Source organism: Pelophylax lessonae (assembly GCF_965119305.1).
Source record: "Pelophylax lessonae genome assembly, chromosome: 2".
NCBI classification, from domain to species: Eukaryota; Metazoa; Chordata; class Amphibia; order Anura; family Ranidae; genus Pelophylax; species Pelophylax lessonae.
Window position 1 is genome coordinate 393,487,865 of NC_138769.1, and position 16,632 is coordinate 393,504,496.

At 42.0% G+C, this 16,632-nt stretch overlaps 1 protein-coding gene across 1 annotated transcript in view; it reads right to left on the reverse strand.

Annotated features, from left to right (window-relative positions):
• LOC309546693 (multidrug and toxin extrusion protein 1-like) overlaps positions 1–16,632 on the reverse strand; it is a gene marked incomplete at both ends in the record, with an annotated part of 59,522 nt that overhangs the window by 33,567 nt on the left and 9,323 nt on the right. The window contains 2 exons of the mRNA XM_082246407.1: positions 4,943–5,011; positions 5,740–5,841. Of these exons, the coding sequence (XP_082102533.1) occupies positions 4,943–5,011; positions 5,740–5,841 (171 nt within the window). The remainder of the gene's footprint in view (positions 1–4,942; positions 5,012–5,739; positions 5,842–16,632) is intronic.

The following is a 16,632-nucleotide window of genomic DNA, read 5'->3' on the forward strand; positions in this document are numbered from 1 at the left end:
CCCAAAAAGGGTGTTTTTTGACTAACACAGTAGGACAGCAGCTTGAATTCTACACATACAGATGCAGCAAGCAAGGGCTATAAAATTATGGATTTTAGCCCAAAAAGGGTGTTTTTGAAAACCCAGAAAATTATAGTTATATATAGCTTAAAATGCGCACTGAATAATGCGACAGAGGCCCAAGAAGGAGGGTGATGACAAAAATGGGTGTTTTTTAAAACCCTGAAAACGATTGCAGTATTTAAAGCTTGTTTTTATCACACATGCAGCAAGCAAGGGCTGTAAAATTGTGTTTTTTGACTAACACAGTAGGACAGCAGCTTGAATTCTACACGTACAGATGCAGCAAGCAAGGGCTATAAAATTATGGATTTTAGCCCAAAAAGGGTGTTTTTAAAAACCCAGAAAATTATAGCTATATATAGCTTTAAATGTGCACTCAATAATGTGACAGAGCCCCAAGATGGAGGGTAATGCCAAAAATGGGTGTTTTTTCAAACACAGAAAACTATTGCAGCATTTCAAGCTTGTTTTTTATCACACATGCAGCAAGCAAAGGCTGTAAAACTGTGTATTTTGCCCAAAAATTGTGTTTTTTGACTAACACAGTAGGACAGCAGCTTAAATTCTACATGTACAGATGCAGCTAGCAAGGGCTATAAAATTATGGATTTTAGCCCAAAAAGGGTGTTTTTAAAAACCCAGAAAATTAGAGCTATATATAGCTTTAAATGTGCACTCAATAATGCGACAGAGCCCCTAGATGGATGGTAATGCCAAAAATGTTTTTTTTTTTTCAAACCCAGAAAATTAGAGCTATATAATATAGCTTTAAATGCGCACTGAATATGCTGGTGCACTGAGCTTGCATATAATCCCCCCCCCCCCCCCCCCGCCGCCCTGTGACTGGGATCCGGGCAGGGTAAAAAGATTGTGCACTGCACCCACACAACAAAATCTATGTAGATGAGTTGAAGTTCTGATTAAAGAATAATATTAATGATTCTGTCCTCCTTCTGTATACTCTCCCTCTCTCCCTCAATGCAGCACTGCCCTATTACACAACAAAATCTATGTAGATGAGTTGAAGTTCTGATTAAAGAATAATATTAATGATTCTGTCCTCCTTCTATATACTCTCCCTCTCTCCCTCAATGCAGCAGCCCCCTAGTACACAACAACATCTATGTAGATTAATTAGAATGATCAAAGATTCTTTCCTACTCCTATGCTTTCCCTCAAAGCAGCAGCCACAGGCAGCCTTTCCCTACACTAGATAGAGGAGAGTGACGTGCGGCACTATGTGACTCCAGCTTATATAGACGCTGGGTCACATGCTGCACTGGCCAATGACAGCCATGCTATTAGTAGGCATGGCTGTGATGGCTTCTAAGGGCACACCAGTTAAACGCTTGTTGATTGGCTGCCCTGCATCTTTTTTTTTACGCGCCATTAAATTGCCGGACACCAAACTCGATAACGAATGTACAGTACAATGTCCGGGATCGAGAAAACCCTAAAGTCCGGTACAAACCCAAACGTTACAGTTCGGGTTCGCTCAACCCTAAACCTGAGTGGATTTATTTGACGAATACCAAGTCAAAGTAAGGGGCTGGAGTAATAAAGATTATCCCATATTGATGACAAAAAATAAATAATGAAGGTAATTAGTTAAACTTTTTTAGAGGTACATTTGATCAGGGGAGGACTGGGAAGGGGGGCTGGGTGGCAATTGCCCCCTGGGCCACTCTGATACTGGGTAAAAAGGCCGCACTCAGGGCTGGACAAATGTAGGGGCCAGACACTGTATACAGCTGCTGGTCGCTGCTACACAATGTAATATTTGCAGAGCTGCAGCGGCACGGTATGAGTGTGTAGAGTACGCTCCTGTACCCGGCTGGCACAATACTAACATGGTCACTTCCCTGTCAGGCAGAGTGATCTCCATCCGACAGGAGCTTCCTAGGCCCCACCTGGCATGATGTCATGTATTTTTGTTAAACCTTCTTTTTTGCTATTAACATTAAATTATGTTACCACATTGCATTATGTTTGTCTTGATTCATAACATCAATATCTGTTATGAAACCAGGTGGGCATGGATGGTGAGCTGATTTGATGGTTCAATGGGCCACTTGACTGGGCTTGCCCTCCAGGCCTAAGGCTGCCAGCCCTCCCCTGCATTTGATCCTGTGGGTTTGAGGAGCATGACACCAACCACAATTTGTATGTTCACATGAAGATACTAGAAAAGCTAATGAACAATTGAAATACAAATCTGTGAACTGATTTTGGAGTGACACCACCATTTTGTAGTTCAGTGTTATAGATTCCAAGGTCTTTTGCCAGCACTTTGGTTATAATGCTGATTAGGCGTTCAATGAACAGAATGGAGGCAGAGATGCGAGACAGGAAAGTGCAAAAGCTAAACCAGGAAATAATGGTCTGCCTGACTAAGAAGTGTAATGGAGAGGTGTAAAGTCCTCCAAATAACTGAAAATAATATTTATTATATTATATTTTATTATTTATTATATTGTCAGGTAAAACAAATTTTAGATATCTATTCAACTAAGTATTTAGCTATTTGCCTAAAGTTCTGCTTTATATTTCTCACTGAACTTTTATTATACATTTTTATTGAAACTTTTGAACACAGACACAAAACACATACAGTATATCACAAAAGTTAGTACACCCCTCACGTTTTTGTAAATATTTTATTCTATCTTTTCATGTGACAACACTGAAGAAATGACACTTTGCTACAATGTAAAGTAGTGAGTGTACAGCTTGTATAACAGTGTAAATTTGCTGTCCCATCAAAATAACTCAACACACAGCCATTAATGTCTAAACCGCTGGCAACAAAAGTGGGTACACCCCTAAGTGACAATGTGCAAATTGGGCCCAAAGTGTCAATATTTTGTGTGGCCAACATTATTTTCCAGCAATGCCTTAACACTCTTGGGCATGGAGTTCACCAGAGCTTCACAGGTTGCCACTGGAGTCCTCTTCTACTCCTCCATGATGACATCATGGAGCTGGTGGATGTTAGAGACCTTGTGCTCCTCCACCTATCGTTTTAAGATGCCCCACAGATGCTCAATAGGGTTTAGGTCTGGAAAAATGCTTGGCCAGTCCATCACCTTTACCCTCAGCTTCTTAAGCATTTTAGTGATCGTCTTGGAGGTGTGTTTGGAGTCGTTATCATGTTGGAAAACTGCCCTGCCGCCCAGTCTCCAAAGGGAGGGGATCATGCTCTGCTTCAGTATGTCACAGTACATGTTGGCATTCATGGTTCCCTCAATGAACTGTAGCTCCCCAGTGCTGGCAGCTCTCATGCAGCCCCAGACCATGACACTCCCACCACCATGCTTGACTGTAGCCAAGATACATTTGTCCTTGTACTCCTCACCTGGGTGCCGCCACACACGCTCGACACCATCTGAACCAAATAAGTTTGTCTTGGTCTCATCAGACCACAGGACATGGTTCCAGTAATCCATGTCCTTGGTCTGCTTGTCTTCAGCAAACTGTTTGCGGGCTTTCTTGTGCAACATCTTTAGAAGAGGCTTCCTCTGGAGACAACAGCCATGCAGACCAATTTGATGCAGTGTGCGGCGTATGGTCTAAGCACGGACAGGCTGAACCCACACTCCTTCAACCTTTGCAGCAATGCTGGCAACACGCATACGTCTATTTCCCAAAGGCAACCTCTGGATATGACGCTGAGCACGTGCACTCAACCTCTTTGGTCGACCATGAAGAGGCCTGTTCTGAGTGAAACCTGTCCTGTTAAACCGCTGTATGGTCTTAGCCACCATGCTGCAGCTCAGTTTCAGGGTCTTGGCAATCTTCTTATAGCCTAGGCCATCTTTATGTAGAGCAACAATTATTTTTTTCAGTTCTTCAGAGAGTTCTTTGCCATGAGGTGCCATGTTGAACTTCCATTGACCAGTATAAGAGAGTGAGAGCGATAACACCAAATTTAACACACCTGCTCCCCATTCCCACCTGACACCTTGTAACACTAACGAGTCACGTGACACCGGGGAGGGGAAATGGCTAATTTGGCCCAATTTGGACATTTTAATTTATTGGTGTACTGACTTTTGTTGCCGGCGGTTTATACATTAATGGCTGTGTGTTGAGTTATTTTGAGGGGACAGCAAATTTACACTGATATACAAGCTGTACACTCACTACTTTACATTGTAGCAAAGTGTCTTTTCTTCAGTGTTGTCACATCAAAAGATAGAATAAAATATTTACAAAAATGTGAGGGGTGTACTCACTTTTGTGAGATACTGTATATGAACATGTAACATAGGTCAATTACTATACAATGATGCTTGCAGTATATTCTCATTGCATGAATGTATACGGTGCATAGGATCACATGAAAAATAAATAAAGAAAAAGACTAGACAAGGAACTGAGAGAAGTCCTAGGGCTCTTAATATTTCACCTTACATTAAATCATGACTTTTTCTCATGTTTGGTGGTCTGTATATCAGATTACAGATTTTGCATATAAAAAATGCACATGACAGAAGAGGGAAATTATTCAAAGTGTCTGAGACAAATTGCCTAGAGCGGCATATCAGCTTTGAAAAATGTTCATTTTCTAAGCTGTGGGAAAAAATGAAAGATAGAAGCTGATTGTTTGCTATGGCCAACTGCACCGGTTTAAGCAGAGCTTTTTTCAAAAAGTTCCCCAAAGGGTGAAGCTTGTGCACAAGAGCGTCCTCATTCAGATGTGCCTAGGGCAGCATAGTGACTAAATATAGCCCTGATGAAGTGACGGCCAGATGAAGAAATTAATGAATAGACAGGACCAGGTAACCATGGCAATCTAAAATGCATATCCAGCTAAATGTCACATAATTTTTTATGCAAAAAAAAGGTATAAAAGAAAAAAAAACATTTAACAATATACCTGTGACATCAATGTATCACATCCAGCACTCATTCCATATCCAAATGATATGCCAGTTATATTTATAACCTGTAAAAGAGATAGATTAGTGAATCATTGAGGCATACTGTACACTGTACAATGTAGAGGAGCTGTAAAAAGTAACTGCACAAATATAACAACAGGGTCCTTAAAAAAACATACTGGAATTTTGCATTCTTAAAGTGTAATAGTTTGATGCATTTTTCTTTCACCTTCTCAGATGCGTGGTCATTATCCCTTTATCAGGGTCTGAGCAAGCAATGTAAATCCCTGCTCACCACCTATTTATTCAAAACCTGTAGAGTGCAAACATCTGTGCACTCCCATAAATATAGCAAATGATCACCCGTGGTTATAAAATAGAAAACAAAAATAGGGATTTCAATTAAAAAAATATATTGTTTTAAATATGGACAGCCTGGTTACTGGGCATGGAATGGATGTATCTGTGTGCCTTGCTTTGTAATGATGAGCACACATTGCCTGTTTCTTTTTAATACTGTACAGATTTGAACATCGCTGTGTTTTCTGAAAAGCTAAAAATGCATGTCCCCTTTTCCTGATATGTTACTACAGAAACAGCCAGATATGCTACCATGATACATGAAGAGAAGGTGAAATAACTAAAATCTTTACTGATACTATATATCAGTATTATTATATATAAGATTTGACTAAAAACACTATTCAAAGGTCGTTTGTAATGTTATTACTTAATTGAACTAAAGACATTTTTTAAAAGTAAAAATGTAAACGGTAAAAAAGTGAATACTTACAGCTCCAGCAAGTGTAACAGAATCCAATTCAATTTTTCCTAAATGGCCACAGAACATGGAACCCACAATCAATACAAGAAATATTGTCATTTGAGATAAAAACTGAAAGAAAATGAAAATTTACATCAAGCTAACATTTGACCTCCTATTATTGTTCCTATCAATCACACTTTGATCTTTTTGATTTATCATATGCATATTATAAGTTTTAGAATGAATTACCATTTTGCTAAAGAAAAGTGTGGGAGATTAGCCATATCTTTAGAAGACTAGAAGCACAGGTGGCCATATCTGTATGTTGCCTTTGTTTGAAATGTGTGCCTGAATAAGTGAATTTTTGTCAAATGTAAGGCCCTTCTCACACCAGAATTTGATTCTTGAAGCTCAAAGCCTACAAAAACTCAACAAGCCAAACCGCATTGTTTTCAATAGCCCCTGTTCACATCTGAGCAAGTGAACATTCTATTGCTTGCTATTGTAGCTGAACCAGAGGCGTAACTAGAACCTTCAGGGCCCCAGTGCAAGAAACCATGAAGGGCCCCCCGGACCCCTGGCTGGGGCCCTTCCCTTCAAGCCTGGGGCTCTTCCCACTGACTCTGGGGCCCTTTACTCTCATTGCAGGGCCCTTTATTACGGTCCTGCAGTGAGACCCTTTCACAAGTTCTGCAGTGGGCCCCCTTCCTGTCATCTTGGGGACTCCCCACTGTGGTGGAATGCCAGGGCCTGGTTGCAAGTGTGACCTTTGCAATCCTGGAAGTTCACCCACTTGTGTCAGTAGTTTTTATTTTTTGGTATTTTAATTGAATTATTTTTTTATCATTCTATTTTATTTTTTTACAATGTCACTGACTATGACTCTGTCCATTCAGAAAAGGAAGGAGCTGGTAAATACATATTTACCGACCCCTTCCTGGTTCTCTATTGTGACACCTCCCCTGCAGAAGCCGGCAGGAGAGGGGATGGAGCATAGTGGGGGGTGGGGGGGGCAGCACGGTGGGGGGGGGGGCCCAGAGACAGCAGAACACAAGTGAACTGGATAGGAGGAGTGGCGGGGGCAGCATAGAGAGGAACCAATCTCCATTTTCATCCTGCAGCTACAGGAGGAAAAAGGAGGACAGTGATTTCTCAACATGGTGCCCCTACCGCCCCTCCTATCCCGGTGTACATGGGAGCTGCACAGGCCCCTTGGAGCATAGGGCCCGGTTGCGATTGCAACCCCTGCAACCCCTGTAGTTACGCCCCTGAGCTGAACAAAAAATACATAAGCTACTTTTTAGGCAGAATTTAGCATTTTTGGTCCAATAGCCCTTAATGGAAATGCACCAAAATTCACGACGTGCATTTATGCGCATTAAACGTGAGTTTTGCCACACATTTTCTGCCCAAACATGAACTCTCTGAAAATAATCAGTAGCATTCCATCCCTTTATAAACACGTTTGGTGAGAAAGATGGAGGACAGCACAGTACATCTGTTTGAGGTAGAGGGCTTCATTGACCTGGTGCCTCGCCATCCCTGTTTTAATGATCCCAAAGACCCCCAAGACAAGAATCGTGGAAGGAGGAATCATTCCTGGTGATAAATCTCATCCCATTACCTGCCTATCCAGCTACAATGCCTCCCAGATTCAAGAAAAGAGTACAAAATTTTCAGTTTTTAAGTTCATATTTTGTTGGTTGTAAAGCTCCCTGCTGACATGGCTGCAACATTTCAGCAGACATATGATCCAACCATGGGATTTTCTCCCACTATCTTCATCCTCATGTTTTGCATGTGGTAAACCTGCGTAGAACTTTTGAGCAGCATTGTAGCTGCAGTTGTGGGCCAGCTATGTTATGTATTCTCCCAAAATGCTCAGCTTCATCCTTTGCTTGTTGTAGTAAATGAATGCATTGCAGCAGCATGCACTGTATTTTCAGATGTGTGAGTAGCCTAGGAACCATTGTCAGTAGGTTTTAGCATATGGCAACCTTGGTAAACTCTTTTTAGCTAAGAGGTACTTCTAGCTGCAACAAAGTTTATCTAAAATAAAATTTATAGCACCCAACAAAACCTAAGATATTTTTTGTTCAAAATCATTTTATTATTCAAAGCAACAGAGCTGAAGATTTACACTCTGCAGAGCTGAAGTATTTATCTCAAATTATTCAATTATTATTCAATAAGCCACAGAAACTGTCCTGTGGTAACCAAAGAATGATGTACAATTGTCCTTGATGTTTGCACCACTTGTGCTGCCATGGCTTCCGGTCCGATGGGTCCTTTCCATAGTGTGCATTAAAGTGTCTTTGAAAAAGAACCCATCATGCTGGGGGGTCAAAATTGTACAGGACACATGCTGCCTTAACTGCAGTGATTGCATTCTGCATGTTCATGTTATTTGCCATGTGCAGAAAACCACTTATTAGAAAGGAGGCCAAAAACACACTCCACTACTCTTCATGCTCTGGTGAGTCAATATTTAAAAACCCTCTTCTCTACATTTAAGATGTGATTAGAAAAGGGCATTAGCTAGTGCTCAAAGGCCTCAGCCCACCAAAGACAAAGGGTAACCCAGGACTTCTTGTTCCTGGCAGCGGAGAGTTCTCAAACAGGTTAAGTTAGTTTTCCTGCAGCATCTGTGCAAAGGTTGAATGACCAAAAATCAGTCAGAACTGCTCCTATATTTTCCTACATCAATACAGTAAAAGCAAATATTTGCCTCTGTGACCACCAAAAGGACAAAATAAAAATACTTTTTTTGTAATTAAAGTACTTGCTGCTACTCAATATTGGCTTGATGATTTGATGATCATTATGTGTTTTCCATCAATTGCTCCAACACAATTAGGGAAATTGCATGCTCCCAGAAAAGACTGGCTATAGATGACCACCCCTCCCGTGTTCATATCCACACTGTGCAGCACATCCTATATAATATGCTCTATCATGTTGCAGTTATTGTAGCTTGCTGTAGATTTTCCTTCCAAGAATGCACACTGCAGACTAGCCAAGTATTGACTGGTTTACTATGCACCTAAGGGTAAAAAAAAAACATTTTTTTTTCAGTAAAAATGATAAAACTGAAATAGAAGAGCCTGAAGACGGCATACACCTGGCATAGGAGACTATTGTATATTGTATGTAGATAAGTGGATAGGCAGCAACAGCTCCAGCTGCATATGTGTATTGGCCACAGCTTTTCAGGATGTAATTCTGAAGTATTACATACAGCAATTACCTTTGATTATGAAGATATGAGATGTCTCACAGCATTCACAGATTTGCCCTTAGACTATGTGAATAATGTTTTAAGAATCCATGTTGTAAAGCAGCTCTTTCAGTAGCCAACGCTCCTGGAAGCTGAAAGGTGTGGAGGACGACCAGGAGGAGGAGGAGGATAAGATTGCAAGGAATAACGTCAGCCATTACATTCTACCTACAGCCAGCACCTCCTCAAGCACTATTTCCTTGCCCAAAAAGGACACATTTTACTGACAGCAACCCTGAACACTCTACACAGAAGACAGATATCAAGGCCCACCAGGGGCATGGGGCAAGTCCAAAGGTACATAAAACGAATCGACCTAATGGCAGACTTTTCTAAGCAGCTGGGTGACAATAAGGAGCTAATAATCCTAAAGAGTGTGAAGGGAGTGGTCAAGGAGGTTCCAAGGCAGCGCCAGGTGGAGATGAGACCCAGTATCATGAACTACTTTCACATTCACACCACCACCACCACCACCAACTCATACTCCCGTTTCTCAAATGTATCCTCCTTACTCTCATCCCACAGATCCAGCCACATTTCTATAAGCACCATCACAAACTTCCGCATCTGTTCTTCCAATTTACCAACTTTCTGTTCCACCCCAACAACATTACTATTCTGGCCCAACTCCACCTCATTACCAAACTCCTTGTTATCCCCAAAGGTGTCCTAATTTCCCTTTGAGACACGCCTCCCCTCTCTAACATTTCTCCCTTACCTGCCTGTTTGAATATATCTTCGCTGGGAATAAGCAAGGAAGTGTATGTTCCTGGCCTCAACTCCACTACACCACAAAACCACCAGCTTTGCTGTTACTTACTGTATTGTTACTTGCTTAAGGTGATATTAAACTCAAAACCAAAAATGTTATATATATCGCATAGTACCAATTGTGGTAGATGCATTGATTTAGTTTTTTAGTCTGTTTTCATCTGGTGATCTGGCCAGCAATACACCTCCTCTATTAGAATGACTCCACTCTGGATGAATGAAACAGGGGGCACCTTTGGACAGCAGCTTTGTCAGTCTGGGGGGAGTGGAGTGTTATATGGACTAGCAGAATAAGGCCCTTTCACACAATCGGACCGATCAGGTCCACCTGTCAGTTTTTCAGGCAGACCTGATCGGGCTACTCATTGTCCTCTATAGGCACAATGGGACATGTGTCTGCTGACATCCGCCTGGCTTCCAATCTGACAGAATCTGCTGAAAACAGATGTATGGTAATACGTTTGCCATCTGTCTAGGGGGTCTGATCGGATGGGATCAGATGTATTCAGAGCGATCCCCGCTGAGCAAGCAAAACGGATCCACCCCGCGTGAAAGGGGCCTTAGGTTAACTAAAAAAAATAAGCCAAATTCCAGCTCAAACTGGAGTTACATAAGCAGTTACAGCAACAGTTTTTTTTCTTTTGGGTTAAAGGTTTTTCATGAAAAAAATAAATACCGATCAATGTAAACACCTGTCACTGATACATGGCTTGTCCCAACACTCAAACTGCTACGTCTGTAGGACAGCTCATTCTGTTAAAAAACAACAGACTTACTGGCCATCACATCTAAGAATTGGTAAGCAGCAAAAGAATACATGTTTCCTTTTGGGTTTAATACCACTTTAAAAATCTTTCCATGCTTTCCCGTGTTTTTATGTTTAGAAAGGTGCTGTGGATTAGTGTTCACCATATTTAACCCTGTCTGTACTGTGTTCACAGTTCTTCATTATTAGTTATTAACTAGATTTGAGCATTATCTGTTCTAAGAAAGGACAGTGCCATCTTAAGAGCATTAAAGGGCCCTGGGCAATGCAGTGCACTGGGGCCCTGCCTACAAAATCACCAACGAGAATAAAAATGCAAATTATCCTAGGCTATATTTATTGGTACAGCAGTGCGAGGTTAATGACAACTTCCAAGTTCGGCGGCTGGGTCTGGTGAACACACACATGGACGGGAGTCAGACTTGACTGTCCTGTGTGTGCCTGTTCCCATTGAGGCGGACAGGCCTTTCTGCAGTTGTGGGCTCCCTCTCCATGGCCCGAGTGGCCTGACAGCAGAGCAGGGCCGACAGGCGCTTGCCACCTGCTAAGTTCGGCCGCGGGATGCACACGGAAATCGGGACTAATGCTTGGCTGGGGCTGGGTCGCTGGGCAGGCGAAGCCCCCCGGGGAGGTGGGGCCCCCAGGCAACTGCCCAGCATGCTCATTCAGTAAGATTGCCCCGAGAAAGGATTTAAAAATGTATAAACTGCCCTCCAACATTGTATATTATTAAGGAAAAGCCAGTCTGCATGGGGTCAGAAATGCAGAAAATGTATCTAAATATATGTTTGTGTGTGTGTCTTTTTTTGTGGGAGGGGTTGGTGTGTAGAAATGCCAAAAAGGTAAAATAAACATTCATATTACTATAAAAAAAAAAAACTATTGCAATGTGATTATGAGCCTTTTCATTGCGGAAATACTGCTCTGAAAGAAGATTTCCTGTTGCTCCAAATGCCAAGAGAGTAACACAATCAAGTCGTAAACATTGTAAGGAAAGAAAAATGGGTGTAAGTTGATAAGCAATAGAATAGGGAATCTGAGAGAGTCAGAGAATTTCATAGACAATCCTTTTCTTGATCCTTGATCCTTGGCAACATTTTCTTTGAGAGTGAAAGATTCATGTACCTGTGGGGAACAGGTACACAAATCTCTTACTGGAAGAAGGGTGGCAATGAGGTCAGAGCATCATTACTATAGACACTCCATTCTCTGTGCTTGTTCAGCCAACTGCTAGCAGGAACACTGAGTTTTGCAGCTGACCATGTCCTAGCAACACATCATTATCCCTTGCCCCATTCAGCACCTGCTAGGAGATTCCCAGAGCTAACAGCTGGATGTAAACAAACGGGGGTGCTGCCTGGCATCATTGTCTAAAAAATATGTCCATGCAAATAGACAATGATGTCAGCAAGAATTCCTGTGGTTTACCTTCAGCTGTCTTCCTGAGAATATCCCAGCCCTTGGGTGAATGGGGTAGGGTTTGCTAGAAAGATGCTGGACATCGGGTTATAGCAATCAGAGAGCTTTGTGACACGACTGTAAACATTACAAACTTTGTGCAGATGGGGAGATGAACTTACATTTTCACTGACATCCATGTATATTTGAATAATTACTCCTCACGTGCACATAAATCATTATATATGTCCCAGAATTGGCCTCGCTGTTCTCTGTTTGCAATAACGGAAGATCCAGTATCTTGGCTTTTCTCTGTCTTTCTCCTCCAGCATCAATGCTGCAGCTGCTACACATGCCATGAAAAAGTGTTTGCCAGACATAGTGAAAAGCTTGGAGAATGCAGGAAAAAAACACACAATGAAGTTTGGAGGGAATGCAGCAAACAAGCGTACAACAAAAACAGGAAGAATAGGCTGGAGAAGGACTAGTCACAAATGTCACAGTCATACTGCTTTCTATTGGCCACATAAAAAAAAAATTCCCAGGTTGAAAAAGCACACGAAGATGCTTCAAAAATGCAGTAGAAATGCTTAAAAAAAATGCTCAAAAACACTTGAAAAAAATTCATTAAAAAAAAAAAAAACACTTGAAAATAATGATGCATAGGTGTGAATGCAGGCTAACAGTTTGGGTTGAGGTTATACAAGAGCATGCGTCTGTAACGCTCCTGCGTTTTACGTATGATGTGGATTTTCAGCTGCAGAAATATTCCACTTCAGTAGTCATGTAGAGAAATGCTGAGACACCAATCCCAACTCCCAATGACTCATCATGTGTGGAGGATCTCAATTCAGCAAGTAAATACACACACTCAATAAGATGTTTCCTAGAGTGACTTATGTATATAGTAACACAGTCATGATAGGCTGAAGAGACAGGTTGGGTAGATATGGTAGATGACAGACACTTGAAAGGAAATGTTCTTGAAAGTAAGATAGTAGCAGATGGGATGCAGATAGGTTTAGCAATCATGTATGGTAGCAGATGACAGAGTAGCAGGTGGACATACAAGAGAGATCAACCCAGTGCAAGAACAGGTGGTAGTAGGCTCAAGAGCTAGCAATCTTAGATAATGCAGATGTAGTAATAGTCCTTAGTATGCAGAGCTAGATAGTGTAAGCTTTAGTATAAAGGTTATAGAGGTTTCCCCTGTGGGGTACTTATCACTAATAGCAATGTAGCAGAGGAGAGGTTCGGCAAGAGCGGATGATCCGGTAGCGGGATACAGGGATCAGCGCAGCGTGGTTCCGACAGCGAGGTATGCTTGCAAGCATGAGAGCTTCAAGACAGGTTAACATCAAGGCACAAAGCAGTTTGAACGAACACATGTGAGTGAGAGCCGGCGATCTAAATAGCCATCCAGTCCGGCGCTCAGTGATGACAGCATCAGTCTTAAAGGTGAATTCACACCTTACCAAAAGAGAATGGTGGGGTGCATACACTTATGAAAGAGTAATTAGGGTACCCAAAGGTACCAGAACATTACAGTACCCCCCCCTTAAGGCCGGCTCCTAAAGGCCTCTGGAGCTGGTTTGTCTGGGTACTTCGCATGAAAATTGCGGATTAATCTAGAGGCATGTATGTCAGAGGTGTTTAGCCAGGTGTTGTCTTGGGGCCCATAGTTCTTCCATCGAATCAAGTACTGAAGTCTTCCTCTGTGGATACGAGAATCCAGAATCTCTTTTATCTCGTATTCTTCTCCACCTTCAACTTGTACAGGAGGAGGAGGTGGGATAGTAGGTCTTATTCCTTGGTCAGGAACATGGGGCTTCAGTAGCGACACATGGAAAATGGGATGTATTTTGAGGTCTATTGGCAATGTAAGCTGTACTGCAGCTTTTCCAATAAGTTTCTTGATTGGGAAAGGTCCCAAGAACAGAGGTCCAAGCTTTTTGCTAGGGATTTTCAGTCTTAAATTTTTTGTTGAGAGCCAAACGAGGTCCCCGATAGCGTACTGAGGAGAAGGTCTTCTGCGAAGATCATAGTACTTCTTTTGTTGACTATGAGGGTGTGCAATGGTAGTATTAAGCAAACCCAGAGAGTCCTTTATTTGGGTAAGATAGTCTGAAGCTACTGGGTTATTTGAAGGAAAGATGCGTGGTGGAAGAATAGAGGGATGAAACCCATAGTTCAAGTAGAACGGACTCTGCTTGGTCGTACTGTGGGTTGCGTTGTTGTAGGCAAATTCTGCCAGAGGGAGAAGATCCACCCCATCATCCTGTTGGTAAGAAGTGTAACAACGTAAATATTGCTCGATGCATTGGTTGACTCTTTCAGTCTGTCCGTTGGTCTGCGGATGGTAAGGAGAAGTGAGATTCAGCAATGAAATGTGCCATTTTTGTCAGATGGTCCACTGACACTAAGATGGTATTAAATCCTTTGGAAGGAGGCAATTCCACTATAAAGTCCAAGGACACAACTTCCCATGGAGTTTGGGGTATTGGTAGACTGCATAGTAGACCGGATGGTCTCGTAGTGTCAATTTTGGACCTGGCACAGACATTGCATGAAGAGACGAATTTTTGTATAGATGTTTTCATGTCAGGCCACCAGAATTGCCTGGTAATCAGATTAAGAGTCTTTGTCATACCCATATGTCCTGCCATAGGCACATCATGCGATAATTCCAAGATCTTGGTGCGTATGGTAGGTGGTATGTAAAGTTTGTCGTTGTAGTAGAGGAAGCCTTCTGCATCAGTATTTAGTTGTGGTGGGGGTGTATCCAAACTTATACCATGCAAAACCTCTTCCTTCAAGGAACGGACAACTCCAATAATGCGTTTGTGAGGTATTATAGGAACGGAAGGGATTTCGAAGTAGTTTTCTTCAGTTAGTCGTGATAGTGCATCCGCCTTTTTGTTCTTATCTGCAGGTGTGTAGGTCACTAGGAAGTTAAACCTAATGCCCCATACACACGTGTAGATTATCTGCAGACTTTTGTCTGCAGACTTACCTTTTCTATGTAGTGCAAGGGCCTGCCGGATTGCATACAAATTGAAAGTGTTTAGGTTTGACCTCATATTATATGGTTTTGGTAAGTCTGCAGACAAAAGTCTACAGATAATCTGCACGTGTGTATGGGGCATTAGAAAGAATAGTGACCATCCTACCTGTCGGTGCGAGAGAGTTTTGTTAGTCTGAAGATATTGGAGATTTTTATGGTCCGTGTATATAATTATTGGTAATTGGGTGCCTTCGAGTAGATGTCACCAATTCTCCAGAGCCAATTTTATAGCAAGCAGTTCCTTTTCACCCACGGGGTAATTTATCTCTGGACTGCTTAGGGATTTAGAAAAAAAGGCGACTGGATGAAGTGGTGAAGTGTGAGTTGGTCGTTGGGAGAGTATTGCTCCTACTGCCATGTTTGACGCATCTACTTCCAGAATGTATTGGAGGGATGGGTCTGGATGGCGTAGTATGGGAGCAGAAGTAAACCTTGTCTTTAACAGGTGAAAAGCTTTATTTGCTTCATCTGACCATTTGAATGGTTTTTTAATGCTAGTGAGCTGTGTGAGGGGTCTCACAATGGCAGAGAAGTTTCTAATGAACTTCCTGTAGAAATTCGAAAATCCAAGGAATCGCTGTAGCGCCTTGCGTGTGGTTGGTGTAGGCCAATCCTGAATGCAGGATATCTTACTCATGTCCATCTCGATTCCTGTTTTGGATATGATGTAGCCTAGAAACAGTACCTCTTCTTTATGAAACAAGCATTTTTTCAGTTTCACATAAAGGTTGTGTGCAAGCAATCTCGATAATACTAGTCTTACATGTCTAATGTGTTCAGACAGGGATCGTGAATATATAAGTATATCGTCCAGATATACCACAACACAGACATCTAGTAAGTCTCTGAAAATATCGTTTATAAATCGTTGAAAAACTGCAGGGGCGTTGCATAGCCTGAATGGCATTACAAGATATTCGAACAATCCGTATCTGGTTCTGAATGCAGTCTTCCACTCGTGTCCATCACGGATTCGAATGAGATTGTATGCTCCTTTCAGGTCCAATTTTGAAAAATAGGTAGCTCCACGCACCTGCTCAATGAGCTCAGGGATAAGCGGTAGAGGATAGCGATCTTTTATTGTAATAGCATTCAATTGCCTATAGTCGATGATAGGCCTGAGACTTGAGTCCTTATTGCGGACAAAAAAGAGTCCTGCTGCTGTGGAAGAAGTGGAAGGTCTAATAAAACCTTTTTCCAAATTCTCATCCAAATAGTCTTTGAGATGGGAAAGTTCATCCTGTGAAAGAGGATAAACATGACCGAACGGCAATTTGCTATTTGGGAGTAGATCAATGCTACAATCATAGTCTCGATGGGGAGGTAGTGCTTGAGCATTTTTCTCAAGAAAAACCTCAGAGAGATCCTGATAACATAGTGGTGCAATCTCATCTGTCACCACAGACAGGATCTTCCCGAAAGACGGGAGGTTACACGTACCCTCGCAATAGCAAGAGAGGAAGGTCAGGGTCCGTTCCTTCCAATCTATGGTTGGTTGATGTGTGTGCAACCAGGGAAGTCCCAAAACAATGGGAACGTGGGGTGAAGGTATTAGATCGAAGGTAGTGGTTTCCATATGAGACCCGTTAGTAGTGACTAGGAGTGCCTGTGTCTGATCAGTGATCGGACCAGAGGATAAAGGAA